General features: G+C 34.2%; 1 protein-coding gene across 1 annotated transcript in view; it reads right to left on the reverse strand.

Annotated features, from left to right (window-relative positions):
• Positions 1-73: 73 nt before the first annotated feature.
• Positions 74-19,658, reverse strand: part of SMC4 (structural maintenance of chromosomes 4) — a 36,264-nt gene continuing 16,679 nt past the window's right edge. Inside the window, exons 10-24 of the mRNA XM_059391638.1 lie at positions 18,439-18,603; positions 16,254-16,487; positions 14,202-14,387; positions 12,811-12,972; positions 9,998-10,223; positions 9,837-9,916; positions 8,860-9,012; positions 7,636-7,762; positions 5,427-5,616; positions 4,082-4,226; positions 3,614-3,787; positions 2,967-3,149; positions 2,589-2,821; positions 1,892-2,075; positions 74-1,443 (exon numbers count right to left, since the gene is read on the reverse strand). Coding sequence (XP_059247621.1) covers positions 1,291-1,443; positions 1,892-2,075; positions 2,589-2,821; positions 2,967-3,149; positions 3,614-3,787; positions 4,082-4,226; positions 5,427-5,616; positions 7,636-7,762; positions 8,860-9,012; positions 9,837-9,916; positions 9,998-10,223; positions 12,811-12,972; positions 14,202-14,387; positions 16,254-16,487; positions 18,439-18,603 — 2,595 coding nt within the window. The 3' untranslated portion in view covers positions 74-1,290. The remainder of the gene's footprint in view (positions 1,444-1,891; positions 2,076-2,588; positions 2,822-2,966; positions 3,150-3,613; positions 3,788-4,081; positions 4,227-5,426; positions 5,617-7,635; positions 7,763-8,859; positions 9,013-9,836; positions 9,917-9,997; positions 10,224-12,810; positions 12,973-14,201; positions 14,388-16,253; positions 16,488-18,438; positions 18,604-19,658) is intronic.

Consider the following 19,658-nt stretch of genomic DNA (forward strand, 5'->3'; position numbering starts at 1 on the left):
CACCAATGAAAAAGCACTTGATTATATTCTTTTTAGTTTTCCCTTATATCTTGATTTAAAACAAATGACCATATTAGAGTTTCATATCTTGCTTTATTTAAGTCCATGCTCATATATTTACATATTTAATGACTGTTAGGATACAAACCATCTTTGTTGGATCTTTTAATACCTAAACAATGGCTGATTATTGAGCTAATAACTTTTAGTTTTAATTTCTTAGGATCAATATCCCAAAATCAAATAGCTAGGGCAAAGACTTGATTCAATACCAGAATTCCTCTTGAAAACCAAGTGGTTGCCAACTTCATTTCAGTTTACAGTGTAACACTGAGCTAATGCAGGAAAGAAAAAGCCCTGGCAGATGGATAGGCAAACAATTCCCATTTATACTAAGAAAGTTAACCCCTACATACTTCATTTTTCTTTAAATGAAGCAATAATAATGAGTATTTATTCCTTTTTCACTGATGAGTATCTTGCTCATGTTCAGATACTGCCTGTTTGCTGACTGGCCCTCTTGCAAGTTTTAAACACACGGAGTTAGAAAAGCATATAAAATATTTAAATTTTCATCTTGTAGAATTCAGAACTGTTTAAAAAAATGTTCCCATTGTTTGGGTAATAAATACAGTGACTGTCCACAAACTGTTATAGTAAATTAAATAGAATACCTTAAGAATTTATTCATTAGTAGTTGGCAGGCTTTTCCACTGTAGATTAGGGATCCATGATGGTATGTGCATCTTGAGTAACATGATGTAGTTTAGAACTTACTGTTCATGAACTAACATACTTTTAAACTCTGTTGGTAGTAACTTCAGACTAAGGGCAAATCATCTAGCACTCCCAAGCATCTTAGTTTCTCCATAGCCTGCTTCTTACAAAACTGTCAGATTCTTAGTCTCCTAAAAGCAGGTATATAGAATATTTAAAAAAAGATTTTATTTGAGAGACAGAGGACACAAGCCGGGGAGAGACAGAGGGAGAAGCAGACTCCTTGCTGAGTGAGCAGAACCTGATACAGGGCTCAATCCTAGGGTTCTGGGATAATGACCCAAGCCAAAGGCAGATGCTTAACCAACTGAGCCACTCAGGTGTCCCTAGAATATTTTATTAGACTATTTAACCTATCTCCCAATAGCATAAACTAGAAACCAGTTAGTTATATGATCCAGTTTAGGAATATGTATTTTACATAATTTATAGTCCTTTACAAATAGAAAATCAATAATACAATATGCTCAATCTTCACTGATTCAATTTAAAGAATCCTGGCTATAAATAAATTCAACAAAGTCCTTTAGATGCGATTTGTTTTGGGTTTACTGCAACACTTTTTGTTATATTGTATGTCTTGTAAATTCCAATAAGTCTGTCTGAAATCTCAAACATGTTATTTCGAAGAGAAATTATTATGAACTGGGCATTTTTTGTTTGTTCCTAAAGAGAGAAAAAAACAGAAGTATTAGTAACAAATCATAACAAACATCTAACTTACTTGAAATGTTTTTGCTGGGCAATAAATTCAACAGTTTGATAATTAAGATGAAGAGGAATGATAGCATGTGTAATTTATGACACAGCCATTTGAGAGGAATTTGGTTATTTTGGGATACATGGTTGCCCAGAAGCTTCTTGGGGGGGGGGGGGGGGGGGGGGAGGAAGATCTAAGTAGACCAGGGATTCTAGCTGGGTTTCTGCTACTAATTTACATTACTTGTTCAAATTAGAAATATTTAGTTCAAATAAAGGACTTGGTCTCTCGGATACCACAGGACACCGTATTAAGAGTATAGGGGAAAAGTTCAAAAGAAGTCAATAAATTCCATGTGTATTGTTAGGGAACCTATAAAATTCTCAGAATGAAAACCTCTAAATGATTACTTACATATATATAAAATGCGACAATGGACACATTTTTAAAATCAAGGGCTGCATCAATCTCATCCATGAAGTACAGAGGAGTAGGTTTGTAGTGGTGAAGAGCAAATACTAAAGCCAATGAACTAAGTGTTTTCTCTCCTCCTGAAAGATTGAAGATCTTCTTCCAACTTTTCTTAGGTGGTCGTACACTGTATTAAAGAAAATCTATTAGATAACTTGCAAAGCTAAAGATTTCATGATTTGATTTAAAACTGGCTTCTTCTATCTTTCTGGGGATCTCTAATTTGCTTTTCACAGATTTAAACTTTTTTGAGGTTATTTTGTAAAAATGTTATTGGAGAACGAACACATAAGAACACCTATCAAAATTTTAAGATTTAAACAGCAAGACAGTAAACACTTCTTGCTATTCAGTTTCCAGTGCATTTTTTTGCTTTGCAACTTTAAATCCTAATGTTAAACTGAAATGGCTCAAATATTTAAAAAGATGAACTAGACAAATACCATGTAAAATTAAGTATTTGCTGCTTGCTCAGAATTTATGTTGTAAATTGCCAATATGTAAACAAATTAATACTCACCATCAAACAAAACAAGCTGGAGATCTAAACTACACATCCCACCCTTAAAAAATACTGACAGTTTGGAGAATACGTAGAGATATGTAACAAGAGGATCCAAAACTCAGTATAATTACAAACCTGAACATGATTCCTTCAGAGAAAGGATCCAAGCTGTCTACAAGCTCCAGTTCAGCATCACCTCCCAAAGTTAGCATTTGGTAATTTTCCTTTAATTTATTTGTTATTATATAAAAACCTGCCATGAATTCATTAAGCCTTTGTTTCCGAAGATCTTCATATGCCTGTCTAAACTGATCTCTTTCACAAGTAATTTTGTCCAATTCTGCTACCCGCTGTAAATACAATTCTTCCTATGAAAAAAAATCACGAGAAAAACATCTATTCAGTTACTCTTCTGAAATGAGAGTTAAAACTGCTAATTATACAAATTAAAATTCACAATTTAGGTTAAGGACTAAAGAATTTCTGTCTAAGTCATTAACAGTTTACTCGTACCTTCTTTTTATATTCTGCAATGGCACCAAGGTTTGGTTTCATTTCATGACACTGGGCTTCTAAGAGTGCAATTTGATTTGTTATAGAATCTGGGTTCTTGATTGCTTCAAGATCCTCTGGGGTTAAAACTGCAATCTCTTCAAGAGGACTGTCTTCTATGGGATGCAGTGATATTTTTGAAATCTAAAATTTCAATTTAGATGAACATTAGGGAAGGCACAGAACTAATTATTTTAAAAAAAATCAAATCACTATATGACAAATTACTTATCTACTAAATATATACTAAGGGTTTATGGCTAATTTCTGTAGCAATTATTTTTCAAAGGACAAGAAGAAAAATATTACAGTGTTCCAAAATGTTCACGTAGTCTTTTGTTAAATCTCTGAATCAGCCCTGGGGTGAAAATACTGACTAGTGGAATCATTACACAGATATATCTATATATAGAAATTACAATATATATTGTTCATTACATCCCCTGTAAACCTAAGAAATGATTATCTCTGGGGATTAAGTATCACAACATCTCAAAAATGCATCTCACAAATGCATATCACAACATCTCAAAAAATAGAAACAAGAAACATCACTCTTCCATAAGGATCTTTTAAAGTGACATTTAACTAAATGGTAACCATCTTACCTCTTTTTGCCAGTATTTTATTTTCGAATTATGTTCAGCAATGTGACCATCTATTTGTTCAAGTTTCAACTTAATACTAAGTGCATCTTTTTGAAGAGCATGTTCATTTTCTTGAATTATTTTTAGTTCTTGAAGTAGATTACGATGTTCTTTTTGGATCTCCGGTAAGGACCCCTAAAAAACAAGAACTACTACTATGGATAATGACCTTCCCAAATGGAAAGAAAGAACAGTATTTTTACATTACAGAGATGAAGAAATTAGTAATCTCTCCCTATGCCACTTCCATTTTTAAAGTTTATTTATGGAAAAGTTACAATACTCCTCTTTTTTATTGTACAAATAAATGTTAGTTATAGCTACAAAACTTTTAAGCTATTGAGTCTTTACTGTGTCAAGGTACTGATGTCATATATCCAAATCTTTAAATTGCTTCCAATACCATTCACTTCCATCTCCAAGTCTTACCTCTGCAGCATTTGTGTTCTTTACGACCTCTGCTGCTTTGTCCTCAAGACTTTTTAGTTCTGCTGTTAAATCATCTACTTCTTTCTCAGTGTCTTTTATTTCTCTCTCTGTGCGAAAGACGGAGTCTTGTGCTTTTTTAAGATTTCTAAACAAGCAAAATGATACATTAAAAATGTGCTAACATGGGATTTGTTTTCCTGCTTATGAGAGTTTACCAGAAAACTTCATGAAATTGACAGATTTTACTATCACAGATTTTAAAATTTATGATTTCTGAACCATCCTTGATAAGGTTTTTATGTTATACATACACTTCTGGGATGTATATTTTATTAAACTCTGAATATAAATTAATGAAACCTAAACCATGAAGCAAAGTTGTCTGTTGTATTATTATATTCTTGTCATTTTCTTATCTGATTGGAGATCCTTAAATCTCTACACTCATGAAGTTATACCTTCCAATAGATAATACCTTCCAGTTAGAGCAATGTGTGTTTCCCAAGGACGGGAACAAGGACTTTTTTCCCCCTTAATAAAAGTTACTTCTACTTTGACCAATGTGTTTAGATAAACTTCTGCTCCTAAGAAACAAATGGCTTATTAGTGCTTTATCTACCTTTGAGCCAAAAACACTGGAGTAATTTAACTAGATAAAATTGTAACAAATTGATTATTAAGATAAAAAAGTTATTCACATTTTAACATTTTTTTTAAGATTTTATTTGACAGATCACAAGTAGGCAGAGAGGCAGGCAGAGAGTGAGAGAGGAGGAAGCAGGCTCCCTACTAAGCAGAGAGCCCAATATGGGGCTCTATCCCAGAACCCTGGAATCATGACCTGAGCCGAAGACAGAGGCTTTAACCCACTGAGCCACCCAGGCGCCCCACATTTTAACATTTTATAAACATGTTTAAGCTTTAATTATCTAGAAACACCAATACTCTAAAAATTGATTTAAAAACAAGACCTATGAATGGTTAAGACAATGGAGTAATCCAATGAACTAAAAACTAAGTTACCAAGACAATTTTGCTAATTCTCCTAGATTTAATAACCATTGAACTACTCTATGCCAGAGAAATAAAACAGATTTTTAGGTGCATACAAGTGGAGAGTTACAGAACTATACTTTGCCAAGGCACATACCTGTTCACCACTTAACACACACACACATACACATCCCCCCACATGGTCATCATAAATGTTTAAAGGTTTCCCTTTACTAAAGTCCTATTAGATAAAAACATGTTAGATAGGGTTACTAAGTAATAGCATACTTTCCAAGCTTTTCCAATATGGAAGCAGGAAGAAAACTGGTTAGGGTTAGCATACATACTCTACCTGTCAGCAGTCTTGATTGCTACTTGAGCTTTAGTAATAGCAGAAGCACATTCATCTAATTGCTTATTTATTTTATCAAGTTTGTCTTGTTGGGCCTTGAGTTTATGGTTATTGATTTCTACAATAATATTGTGTAGTCTTTTAACCTCAGCTTCTACTTTTCCAGCTCTCTCAGCCACGTTGTCATATTCTGAAATAAAAAAAAGAGCTCAATTCACGTTTCTAAGGTTCACACACTATTTCTTACTAGATGTAAATTTTGTCAGTCATAGGACTTAACCTGATGCATGAAAAATTTTAGACATTTGGGGAAAAGTGTATCTCAAAAAAAACCAGAACACACGATGTCAAAACAAATGGTATTATAACCACACATGGTTAAATTCTCTGGCTTAGCCATAGCATAAGCCACTCATTTCTTCTTTTTAAAAAATCATTTATTTATTTATTTAATTTGACAGAGATCACAAGTAGGCAGAGGGGGGGGGGGGGGGTAGGTTTCCCACTGAGCAGAAAGCCCGACGCAGGGCTCGATCGCAGGCCCCCGGGATCACGACCTGAGTTAAAGGCAGAGGCTTTAACCCACTCAGCCACCCAGGCACGCCAAGCCACTCATTTATTAATGGCTTCATGCGCTCAGGCTCTTTTCAAAAATCTTTGCAACTTTTCTCTCCAAGAAAAGTAGCCACTGGAGAGTGATGTACAGGGAAGTGGCATTATGTGACCAGGGCTTTTATTTATTTTTAAAGATTTTATTTATTTACTTGATAGAGACCTGACTTGAGCCAAAGGCAGAGGCTTAACCGCTAAGCCACCCAGGCGCCCCCTGAAGCTGCTTTTAGAAACCATACAAAACCAAGAAAAAGGGGCGTCTGGGTGGATCAGTGGATTAAAGCCTCTGCCTTCGGCTCAGGTCATGATTCCAGGGTTCTGGGATCGAGCCCCACATCGGGCTCTCTGCTTGGCAGGGAGCTTGCCTACTTCCTTCCTCTCTCTCTGCCTCTCTGCCTACTTGTGATCTCTGTCAAAGAAATAAATAAAATTTAAAAAAAAAAAAAAAAAGCATGTCATCTCTATTAAAGAATGCCATGGGGCAGGGCACCTGGGTGAATGACCAGCTAGCTAGCTCTTTGTTTCCACTTAGGCCTATGGCTCCAAACTCAGAGCAGAGTTTGCTTACAGATTCTCTCCTTCTCCCTCCCACCCTCAGCTTGCTCTATCTCTTAAATAAATTAATCTTAAAAAAAAAAAAAAAAAAAAAAAGCCTTGGTGCTTAGTAGGACCACAGAAGCCTCCCAAAGCCATCTCATTGTACTCCCTTGGAAATCTAGAAGAACTGCTTGCAGGAAAAGGTACTCAGATTAACAAGGAAGGAAGTAGGAAAATGTAGAGATGCTGAAGAGAGGGGCATCTTGATCCAAGGTTCAGAGACCAAGAAAGGGGAGGTAACCCGGAAATGGGAATGATAGGAAAGAGGCAGTTAAAAGTCTGCTTTAGGGACACCTGGGTGTCTCAGTGGGTTAAGCGTTTGCCTTCAGCTCAGGTCACGATCCCAGTTCTGGCTTTGAATACCGCATATGCGGCTCTTTGCTCAGCAGGGAGAACCTGCCTCTCTCTACCTCCCCCTGGCTCGTGCTCGCTCTCTTTCTCTCTCTGGGCCAAATATATTAAGTATAAGATTAAGAGCATGGGTTCTGGAATCAGACTGCCTTGGTCCTCAATTCCTCTATCACCACATGCTGTATGACCTTAGGCAAATTATATGAACGATTCTGGGGTGCCTAGATGTGTCACTTGGTTAAGTGACTGCCTTGAGCTCAGGCCATGATCCTGGAGTCCCAGGATGGAGTCCCACATCAGGCTCCCTGCTTGGCAGGGAGTCTGCTTCTCCCTCTGAACCCTCCCTCTTCTCATGCTTGCTCACTCTGTCAAATAAATAAATAAAATCTTAAACCCAAAAAACCAAAAACCAACCATAATCCATTCTGTGCTTAAGTTTTCTTAAGTACTTAACAGTACTTAGTTTATAATCTTTTAAGAACAAAACAATAGAAACCATGAAACGGAGACGCGACTTGCACAGAAGTATGTGACTGCTATTTTTATTCTATAAATTGCTACATTAACACTTCAAACATTAAAAGCTTATTTTTAACAATCTCAAAAAAAAAAAAAGCACGTATGAGCAAGCAAATATCTTTAAACATACCTGTTTTGAAAACACTAACATTTTCTTCTAGTAATTTCTGCTTTTTTTTGTCAGGAGCTGTAGCAAGTACATTAGCTTCAAGTTCCTTAACTTGGACATTCAAATATTCTTCTTGCTCTGATAAACGCTACAGAAATGTTTTAACATTATGTCAATATTTTAACTAATAACATTTGCCTTAAATAGTTTAAAAGAAATAAAGACACTTAAAATCTTTAAGAAAATACTAACAGTAAAAGGGCAGAAAACATGAACAATATAAAACATGAAAATGGCAAACACAGGAAATTTGTAATTCATCACAAAGACGAGTTAAAATGCCATGTTTTGGGTGCAGATTAGCAAACTTAAAATATACTGGAGACTACACCTAGTGTTCAGGCTTGGAAAAACAATTACCTGTATGTTACTTAAAGTTAAACGAATCAGAACCATCTTTTTGAGAACAATTTTATATTATACAATAATGCCTGAAACACTGTAGCCATAGTGGGTAATAATTTTAGGAATCTAACCTAATAATTGGACGAATGTATAAAGATATACCTAAAAAGCGTTATTTATTTTGAAGATTTTAAGTAATCGTTAGACCCAACCTGGGGCTTGAACTCACAACCCTGAGATCAAGAGTCTCAGGTTCCACTGACTGAGCCAGTGAGGTGCACCTGTCAAGGGTATTTTAAACACAGCAATATTCATTACATGGAAAAGATTTATCAAATTGTGATACAAACGAAATGCTCAAATGCAGCTGTAAACAAAGTAAATTTATACTGGTTTGGAAAGAAAACCACAATTTACTATGAAAAGTTAGTATGATTCATTAAAAATCTATGTATATTAAAAGGATATACATAAAAATTAAGTGTGATAATCTGTATATTTTCTAAAAACCACTTTTTTTTTTTAAATAGTGGGTACGCACTGCTTTTCATAATTAAAAAGCACTCTTCTTTGAAAAGAGAATGAACATAAAGGCTTACATAGATGTTAAAGGAAGACTCCATTAAGTATAAATGGAAGCCAAGAATAGCTGTGGTTAGAGCAAAACTGCAACAGGGCATTTATCCATTAGTACTAAGGGAAATGAAATCAAGACACAGGATTTCTATCTAGAGACCCACTCTCCTCCCTTGTATTCTAAAATTATAAGCAAACAACGAAATGCTTCTGCCAAATGTTACCGAATTCCAACAGTTTTAGCTAATATTGACAAAAGAGTACCTGGATGCTTGCAGTAAATTTTTCTAGGGTATTCCTCATTTCTTGTTCATTATGCCTTAACTCAACTACTGCTTCTTCCAGTTGCACTTTTTGCTCCTGGATTTGCATTGCTTTTTGAGAGTCTCTCTGCAACTGTGATTCCATCCTATTTACCTACAAAGAATACCAGAGAAATAAGTTTACTCCATGAGTCATTTCAGATTAGCAGCCAAAACAACCAACGAATGAAGAAAACTGAAACTTGTGATTTTAAAGACTAGAATAAAACCAAAAATCCAGTTCCAATTCACAATCTGAAAGCTTAGGAGACAGTCGAACTGATTTCTGTATCACATTTTAAGTGCTTTATAGTTACCTATTACACCATGAAAATTTTTAAGTGGAAGCATAGCAACTATTTCAAAATATGAGAAAAACAAACAAATAAAACCCAAGATACACCTTTTTGGAAAAAGGTCGGTATCCAGGACATTGAAGTTTATGTTTTTAAGGAATAAAAAAGTATAGTGTTCCAAGGGGATGATGGAACACAAGTTTTTTCTAGACATTTTAACATTCTCATATACTTCTGGTCATGTTAAAACATTCTGAAATAAAATCTGAAAATATGCATCAGAAGTCTTTGCTATAGTTAAATTTTTTTGAAATAGAAAAAACAATTACACACTGCAACAATAATTATATGTGGAAAAACATTAAATGTCAAATGAGTGGTTAAATTATGAAATATCCATATGATCCAAATGTAATACTAGAAAGATACATATGTGGAGCATATATTTTCTAATTAACATGTTTTATTTTTAGAGCTTTAGAGGGTTTTATATTTTAAAAAATTCCCAAAGCTTATGTCATTTATACAAAATTCAATCTGTTAACTTAAAATTTGAGTACGCTTAGACTGAATTTTATAGTATGTATGTTACATATCAATAAGCTTAAATAAAAGGTCTGACTGTAATTTTATATATGCTGACCTCTTCTTCCGAGATTTCGACAACAACTGATGAACCCATCCTTCCTTTCATTACTTTGCTTCCACCACCAGTCATTGTACCTATAGAACAGAAGTCAGACTTAGTTGTCTCCCCCAACAAGATTAAATAAACTCAATGCCAGGAAAAAAAATGATTATTACCTGACTGTTCTATGATTTGCCCCTGTAATGTCACCACTCTCCATCTTCTATCTTTTTGATATGCTACTCTTGTGGCTTGGTCTAAATTGTCAGCAACTAAGGTATCCCGTAAAGCAAAGTAAAAAGCCTGGCGAATTTTCTCATCTTTTACTTTTACTAAATCAAATAACCGAGGAGTATTTTCAGGAGTTTGAATTTTGGTCATTTTATTTGCCCACACTGTCATCTAAAAGTTAAAAAAAAAAAAAAAAGTATCATTTATGTAAATAATATACATATATTTGTATCAGGTAAGATCATGCATACAAGGTTCTGAGTATCTGCATAACTGAATATTATTCTACTATTATTGGAAAAGAGTTACTGTAAAATTCTATTCACCGATGATATATAAAATCTTATGGAACACACACACACGAAACTATTAAACCTAGTATTTCAGCAAATCAATATACAAAAATTAATTGTATTTCTATACACCAGGATTGAATAACCTAAAAATGAGATTTAAAAATTCCATTTGTAAGGTCATATTAAAGAGAGAAAACCTCCAAAACAGGAATTTAACAACAACAAAAAAAAAACAAAGAAAAACTGTATAGTAAAGGCTATAAAATATTATGGTATAGATTCAGACCTAAAAAAAATGGAAGACATCCCCAGTTACTGGACTGTAAAGGTTTAAAATTATTAAGATGGCAATACTACACAAATTGATCTACCGTTCAATGCAACCTGCATCAAAATCCCAGTTACCTTCTCCCCCCCACCCTGAAACTGACAAAATTCATATGGAAATTATAGGGACTCAGAATAGCCAAAACAATCTTGATATCAAAGAACAAAATTCGGGGTGCCTCGGAGGCTCAGTTGGTTAAGAATCCAACTCTTGATCTCAGGGTTGTGAGTTCCAGCCTTGCATTAGGCTCCATGCTGGAGGTGGAGCCTACTTAAGAAAGAAACAAAGGGGCGCCTGGGTGGCTCAGTTGGTTGAGTGACTGCCTTCGGTTCAGGTCATGATCCCGGAGTCCTGGGATTGAGTCCCACATCAGGCTCCCAGCTCCGTGGGGAGTCTGCTTCTCTCTCTGACCTCCCCTCTCATATGCTCTCTCTCTCTCAAATAAATAAATAAAAAAACAAAGAAAGAAAGAAAGAAACAAAGGAACAAAATTAGAGGACTCCTGATTTCAAACTTTTTTTTTTTTTACAAAACTATAGTAATTAAGACAGTGTGGTCCTAATGCAAGGACAGACATACAGATAAATGAAGAGTCCAAAAATAAACCCTTACATTTATGGTCAGTTGATTTTTGACAAGGATGTCAAGTAAATTCAGTGGGGAAAGAATAGTCTTTCCAACAAATGGTGCTGGAACAACTGGACATCCACATACAAGAGTAGAGTTAGACCCTTTAACACAGTATTATAAAATTAAAATGGATTAAAAACCTAAATGTAAAAACTAAAGCTATAAAACTCACAAAAGAAAACAGAAGGTCAACCACCATGCCCTTGGATTAGTAGTAGTTTTAGGTATGACACACAAAACACAAGAATCCATATTAAAAATTTATCAAAATTTTTAAAAATTATGCTTCAGAAGAAACCATCAAGAAAGTGAAGACAACCTACAGAATGGGAGAAAACCTTTGCAAATCATACATCTGACAAGAGATTTGGACCCAAAATACAGAAAGACTCTTACAACTTAGTAAGACAAATATACCAGTGAACAAATGGGCAAAGGATTTGAATAGTTCTCCAAAGAAGATAAATAAGCACATGAAAAAATAATAAGCACATGAAAAAATATTAACATTAAGCAATCAGGAAATGCAAATCAAAACACAAAGAGAGGGGTGACTGGGTGGTGCAGTGTTCAATTCTTGCTCTCAGTTCAGGTTTTGATCTCCGAGTCGGGAGTTCAAGCCCCATGTTTGGGCTTCATACAGGGTATGGAGACTATTAAATAAACTGAAAGCTTTATACATTATGGGTAGTACATGGTAGAGCAGCAGTGGGAAATTTGTAAGTTCCTCAAAAAGTTAAACAGTTAACAAATAACCCAGCAATTCTAATCCTAGGTATTAACCAAAGAGCTAAAAACATGGGTCTGCACAAAAATCTGCATATGAATGTTCATGGCAGCATTACCCATAAAGTCAAAACATGGAAAAAACACAAATGTTCATCACTGATGAATGGATAAACAAAAGGTGGCACATCCACAGCTTGGCAATAAAAAGGAACGAACTGTTGATGTATCCTACAACATGGATAAAATTTGAAAACCTAAACTAAACCACACACAAAAACCTATATATTGAATGATTCCATTTATGCAGAACACCCAGAATGGGTAAATAAAAAAGCAGATTTTAAGTTGTGGGGGGTGGGTAACTATGAATGAGTAGATTTTTTTTTTTGGAGAGAGGAAAATATCCTGGAATTAGTGGTCATGGTTTAACAACCTTGTAAGTACACAAAAACCCACTGAACTCTATACTTTAAAATGGTAAATTTTATGATATGTGAATTTTATCGCCATAAAAGGTTTTCGTTTTTTTTTTTTTAAAGTAGTTACTGACAATGGAAATTAAAAAGAGTTACCAGTCACTCTAATATTGGAATATATATTCATTACAAGGTTTTTTCCTATAACCATATGTCCCTAGGGCCTAAAATAATCCTCAAAATATTTCCGGTGTTCACTAAATAACTATAAAGAAAACTAGGGTTCAAAAACCAAAAAGTAGTTTTCACTTTAAAATTAAATTATAGGTAATTATAGGTAGCTTATTATGAATACCCACCTTATCCAAACCTATAAAGGTTGCAACTCCAATATTTTGTCTTTTAAGGAAGTTCACACAATCTTGGGCTGTATCAATAGAATCAACAACAATGTAGTCTAATGCATGACAACAGGAGGAAATAGCAACATCATATTTTTCATCAATTGCTCCTAAATCCCCCTAATAATTAAGAGGAAGGGAAAAATTCAATGCATAATCAGTAGGAAATTAGGCACAGGATCATCACAATTTCTACAGACCTTTCATTACTTTAACTTGAAAAACTACTTATGTATGGTATAAATAATATAAAAAGGGTACACAATGAAAAATATGTGTTCTTCTCAACCTTCCCCTTCTGCAAAATCAATTAGTTTTTAATGTACCTTCAAAAAAATTTAGATATGCAGAATTTGATTTTTTAATGAACACAAATGAAAAGCACTGTTTGTTGCATGAAAATAATGTGAAGAGTTTAAAATCTTTCAACCTTAAAAGTACTATGGCATAAACTAAATGCTAAAATAATAACATTTTTAATTATTGAAAGCCAGCTAAGATTATTTAAGTCCTGATGAAACACATTTGCCTACATATCTATTAATCAGCCATTAAGCAGCGTCCACAGACTAGACTTTTCCATGAGAGCAAAAGAATAGAATCAGATTATCTCCCAAGAAAATCAGGTGGAAGTCACCTGACACAAAGACATGGAAGTAACCACGCTAGGTAATTTTCATTTGCCCTTATGAATCATTCTTTTTCTGCTTACTTCTCTGGAAGGTTGACTCAGGAACTGCACTAATTGGTACCCTTAGTTCTCTAGCTTTAGAGAATGTGAGGTATCAGCTCGAGATGGCATGGTAGAGATGAAAGGGGCTGAAATATTTCCCCCATTCCCTCCTGTCAGCCTCTAGCCATGACTATAGTTCCCTTCCCTCTTCAAGTTCAGGGGCAGTAATGGTCTCCACTACTGCTAATCTTGGGTTTCTATATTACCCCTTGTTGATTTCCCTACATTCTAGCCACACCCTTCAGTAAAATGGTATAAAACACAAAATTTATCAAATTCTTGTTTATTAAAAAAAGAATGAAGTGGTTTTGTTAAATTTCCTTATCACAACCACCTAGTTTTTTTCTTGGTAAGAAAATGATAGCTATCTGAAACTAAAAAAGAAAACTTTTAATCCATACCCATAACCCATGAGATAATCCATACTACAAAAGAATTTGATCAAGCCTAAAGAGCAAAGTGTTTAAAAATCAATGTCTTTTAAAACTAAAATAAATGTTATTTCATGTACAATAACTTAGCATTACAATAACTTAGCATTTTTTAAGTCAAAGGAAGAAAATTATTTACAATTGTCTTTAAGAAATATAGTCATTGCCAAATAAATCTACTTTACCAATCTTCCATATATTCCTGGAATCCTGCCAGATTTTTTTTCTTGAATTATTGCATCAAGGACTTTCCCCCTACTTCGATTCATTGCTAAGGAACTCTTTGCTTCTTCAACTTTTTGAAAAAGATCACGAACCAAACTTTTAAATTTTATTTCTTCTTGTGTAAGTTTTTGAAGTTCTTTTTCTTTCTAAAAGTATAAAGTGAAGAAAATGAATCCTAGAAGCATATGCCCAACCACAGCACAGAATTAGTTGTAATGCCTCATAAAAAAAAGGAAAGACCAATAAAAATCACTTGAACCAGAACTAAACTTCCATCTTGCAACTGTTGAGGCTAGGTTTGAAAATATGGATCAGTTTTCATTTTAAAGGAACATAAAATTATTTGAGTGAATAATAAGGAACGTGAGTGTAGTATGGTTCTGGTAGTACACTGACTGACAGAATTAGTTGAGCTATGGCTGTGGAAATCCCAGCTTGGCACCACACAGCTATGCAAAAGTGTGTCTTAATTCTTTAAAAAATTATTTTATATATTTGAGAGTGAGAGAGAAACCATGAGAAAGGGGAGGGTCAGAGGGAGAGGCAGACTCCCCACTGAGCAGACAGCCCAATGTGGGACTCAGTCCTGGAATTCCAGGATCATGACCTGAGCGGAAGGCAGACACTTAACAGACTGAGCCACCCAGATGCCTCAGTGTATCTTAATTTTTAATGTCCGCACTAATTAAAAATGGACCTTGGTACAGCACCCAGAATACAGGTTAGTAGACAGGACTATGGTTATATACTGTGCTTTGCATTATAAATAATGACAGATTTTTATATTTATTTTATATATATATATATATTTTTTTTGTTTGTTTGTTTTTAAAAAACCACAGCCCTTTAAAAAAAGATTATTTTAGAGAGGGAGAACATGTCCCATGAATGGCCGGGGGGGAGGGGTGGGTAGGACAGAGGGAGAGAATCTTCAAGCAGACTGCCTGCTGAGTGTGGATCTCCCCCTCCCACTTGCGATTCTATGCCATGATCCATGAGATCACAACTGAGCTGATACCAAGAGTTGGATGCCCAACTGACTGAGCCCATCCAACTGCCCCCAAAATGCAGTTTTGAAAGGGAACATGGTAAATGAACAGTACTACTGTTACAAAAATGTCAGGCTGCCAACAAGAGGAACCATACACATGGATACAAAACCCCAATCTCTGTTTCTCAATCTCTTAAGTTAGAGCAGCCACTTTTTCCCTGACATTCTCCCTATCTCCCGGCTTTAAAAATATTACCTCTATTATTAGTCATGGTGTCAAGTAAAAGCTTAAGTTATAAACATTAATTTATCCCCAAATAAAATGAATCACCAACAAGACAGAAGTGGTCACTGGATATAATTCTACATTTTAATTCTAACTGGCCATGAAATTCCCTGATGACCAAATGGTGTACATTTACTAAAATAAAAAGGTTTTCAGTATAATTCAACTTCAAACAGCATTTTGTATTGCCATCTTACCCAATGAGGGTCTCCAAATTAAAGCTGTGAAATTCCTTAGAGACCTAGTTCACTCAAGGATAAGGAGGGGAACCTAATAAAGAGCTAAGATAGATATCTTAATTTGTTTAAAACAGTATACAGTCCCAACAACGACAACAAAACTATATCCTTAAGTTCAAAATCAGAAAAAAATACTAAAATATATATAAGAATGAATATAGAAACCATCTATTTAGGTTTTTCATTTACCCCTGCGAAAGTGGTCTACATTTAGATTTAGGGAAACACAAACTTCCTTTTATTTCTGTGGGAAATAATGATGGCAGTGGCAGTGTTATCTATTGTTTGACAATTCTGGGGAGAATATAGTTCCTTGATAGACTCAATTCACAACTAACTCCATTCTTTTGGGGAAGATTACAGTAAATGAAAAAAGTAAATCTAAATATATCAGTCACTTCAGATGTTTAAATTAGAAAATATATATATAATGTATGAATTGATAACAAGGGTTGATAAAAAATATTTCAGATGAAATACAGAAGCGAAGATTTACCTCCTTTAATTCCAGTTCAGACTGAGGGAGTCTTGCTTCTATTTCTCTGATTGCAGCTTTCCTCTCTTTGAGAGTCTCAGAAGCTGTAATTAGAGCTTCCTTGGCCTTACTTAATTGAGACACTGCAGTATTATGACGACTGAGATAGATATCAAGTTCTGATTGGGCAACATCCATCTTTGAACGAGCTTCATTTACCAATTTGCTGAAACCCATAAGTTCTTTTTCTCGACTCTGTTAAAATATGATGGACTCCATTAAATCCGAAATACATTTTCAAAGCTAAGCTGAAATGGAAACCATACATGTTGACTTCGCCTTTAGAGATTCTATAAACATAATACAAAAAAATAATTTTTACAGTTGGAATTAGACTAGTAGTTTTTGCCTAGTGGCCAATGTTCACTATACATAAAGTCTCTTCCCAACTAATTTCACAAGGGCTTAATGGACTAGATGTAAATATGCTCATTGTGAAGATTAAAACAACAAAAAAAGAGTGGTCCAAAGAAAAACCCAAGTCTAAACTCTAGATCCATGGTCTTTCTACACTACTTTATCTCAAATGGTAATAAGGTATAAGGACTATTGAGCAGAAAGTTTCCTCAAGTATATTTATATTGAGAATCTTTGTAAATTTTAGAGGGTAGGCCAGGTAATCCTCAATACCAGTGATTATTTGACAAGTGAACAGAAATTATGGGCTACTATAACTGACTGTGTAGAAAGGATCTATATATTAGAATAATGGCAAATGAAAGGCCCTTACAAAAAGCCCAATCCTTCCCTTTCACACATAAGGGAAAAGGCCCAGGACCATGGGTTATGTGCGAAGTCATCAGATCATCAGTTTAAATGTTTGATGGTGAAAATCATGCACACTAACATATATACACACTGCTCATGATGTTCTAGGCCTATTATGAATGTTATGTATGAATTCTTTAACATAATGATTTCATGATGTACTATCAATGTTCATTTTGAAGAAAATGAGATCAATTTAAATACTTTGCTCCAAGTCATACAATCAGTCTTAAATGGTAGAACCTCTATTTTCAGCTACTATATTATGTTGAGGAATGAAGAAACTTGGATGTATGTCCTGGCTTTGTCATTAACCCACGGTGCCAAGACACAGAGAAATACTCAATATGCATTAGATGAGCAATTGTGAAAATCTGTATCCATAAAGTACTATATCATAAAAGCTTCTGCATTATCTACTGCCATTTTAACACTTTGGCATCCTACTTGTAAATGTTTGTAGTGCAGCATTAGAACATGCCTCTATTCTAAAACAGAATCTACTAAATCTTTAATTTAAAAAAAAAAACAAAACCCAAGAAAACTTTACAGAGATATACAAAGTTTGTACAGAAGTCTGTAACTTATGTATGTAAGCCTTACATATCTATATGAATTTACTATATAACATAAGTCAATTCAACTCAATTACTAATTTCTACTCAGTTTTGTCAAATGTTGTGAATATAAACAAAGACAGCTAAACTCTGTGCTTTATATATACTCTTCTTGGGCAGATAAGATATCAATATGACCACCTCACTCTCATTAATAAGGTGCAAAATAGCTAATGTTTATTATTTATAGGTACTTTATGTGAGAATATGTACATTTTATTTTCACGAAGATTCACAAGATGGTTAGTATTTTCTTCCATTCTGAGAAGAGCACTTGGAGACATAACCCATGCAAGATCAGAGATAATAAATGAATGAAGTAGGATTTCAACCAAGAACTGACTCAAGGGCCATGGTTTCAAAGTATTATACAAGTGTTACAGGAAAAAAAAAGGTAAGTATCAACCTGTGGGTAGTGTGTTTCCATGTTTTTATAGGTACTAACCTATTAAATTATTTTCTTGGTAACTTAGAAGAAAAAGACTATCTGATGAAATTAACAAACTTAAAAGAATGACATATATAACAAAGTATTTAACATCACACATTTCTTGCCATCACCATAAATTCTCATTTAGTTAACTTTTTTAAAAATGGGAAAGTAGAAAACAAAAAGGGAAAAGAGTCTAGGCTGTTTTTAGAAACATTAGATATTAGAAGTCCAAAATTATTCTAGCAGCTCAGTTTTTATTATTATGCAAAAACATTAAGTAAAAAAAAAAACCTCACCAAAATAAATACCAACAGATAAAGAATCTTACCTCTTTTTCCTTCTGAAGCCCCTGTGTTTCCTGTTTAAGGCTATCCATAACTTCTTTTAATTTGTCTTCTTCTTTCTCTTTTTCCTTCTCTAGAGCACTGTTTCGAGCTGTTGTTTCAGTTATGATCTTCTCACTCTTGGCAGGTATACTTTTAAATTCTTCAACCTAAGATGGTAAAATAAACTTATTGGAGCATATGCCTTTAGACTAATATCATCAATATTTGACTTATTTAAAACTATTTCTCAGGGTCCTCTAAGTCTTTGTGGTTTCCTCTGTAAATCAGACTTGAATTAGCTAGCTTTAGCAAATACTTTAACCATTTATTGCATTTCTGTGTTCTCAGTTTAATAGAAAAGCTAATTCTATGAATTCCTCATTTGTTAAGGAAGAAAATCCTCCCTAGCTGGCCATCAGGTCTTTCTTCCTTCTGCTCCATTTTCAGGCTGTAATTACCCTTTTTCACCAATTAATACACTCAGAATATATGGAATTCCCAGACTGTCCCTCACAGAATATTGCAATTTACCATAGATTACTTTTATACCCCTGGCCTCCCTGAAATCTTAAAATCTTTCATGATACCCTTCCAAAGTTACCATGTAGGACTAATACCTTATTCCATTAATACCTTTTGATAATAACCATTTACTGACATATTTTGACTAAAAGCTAATACTTCTCTAAGTTATAGCTGGCTTAGTTGTAATTTAAGGGTTACTCTCAAATCCATGTTTTTGTTTATCCTGATAACCCAGTAGTAGTTCAGTATTTCCCAAAATGATGATCCTCAAACACTGAGTTATTCTCATGCTGAGCATAAAATATTTTGTAAACAAATGTATTTGGAAAAATACAATGAAAGACTTCCAACTGATTATTAGGGACTCCTAAAAAACTGCTTCAAACTTCAGTGTTTTTATTTAAAAAGTTTTAGAATAGCTACTCAGCTCCTTGTAGATTTTGAGTTTCCCTTCTCTTCTTTTCAAGAGGGAACTCCTACTCTGATATTTTCAACTTGATTTTTGTTGGAGGCAGGTAATATTTTTATAAGTCCAAAATATATAACAAAAACATCTCTTTAAACTGTTACCCTAAGAAAAAGAAAACTATTTTGTGATCAAATAGAACTGCTATTTTGGTAACTATTTCCCTAATAGTGTATGCCACAGAAAAATAAGCTCTAAACTCAAAGCCAATGAATGCTATGATTTACTTTT

Source organism: Mustela nigripes, chromosome 2 (assembly GCF_022355385.1).
Source record: "Mustela nigripes isolate SB6536 chromosome 2, MUSNIG.SB6536, whole genome shotgun sequence".
In the NCBI taxonomy this organism is placed as follows: domain Eukaryota; kingdom Metazoa; phylum Chordata; class Mammalia; order Carnivora; family Mustelidae; genus Mustela; species Mustela nigripes.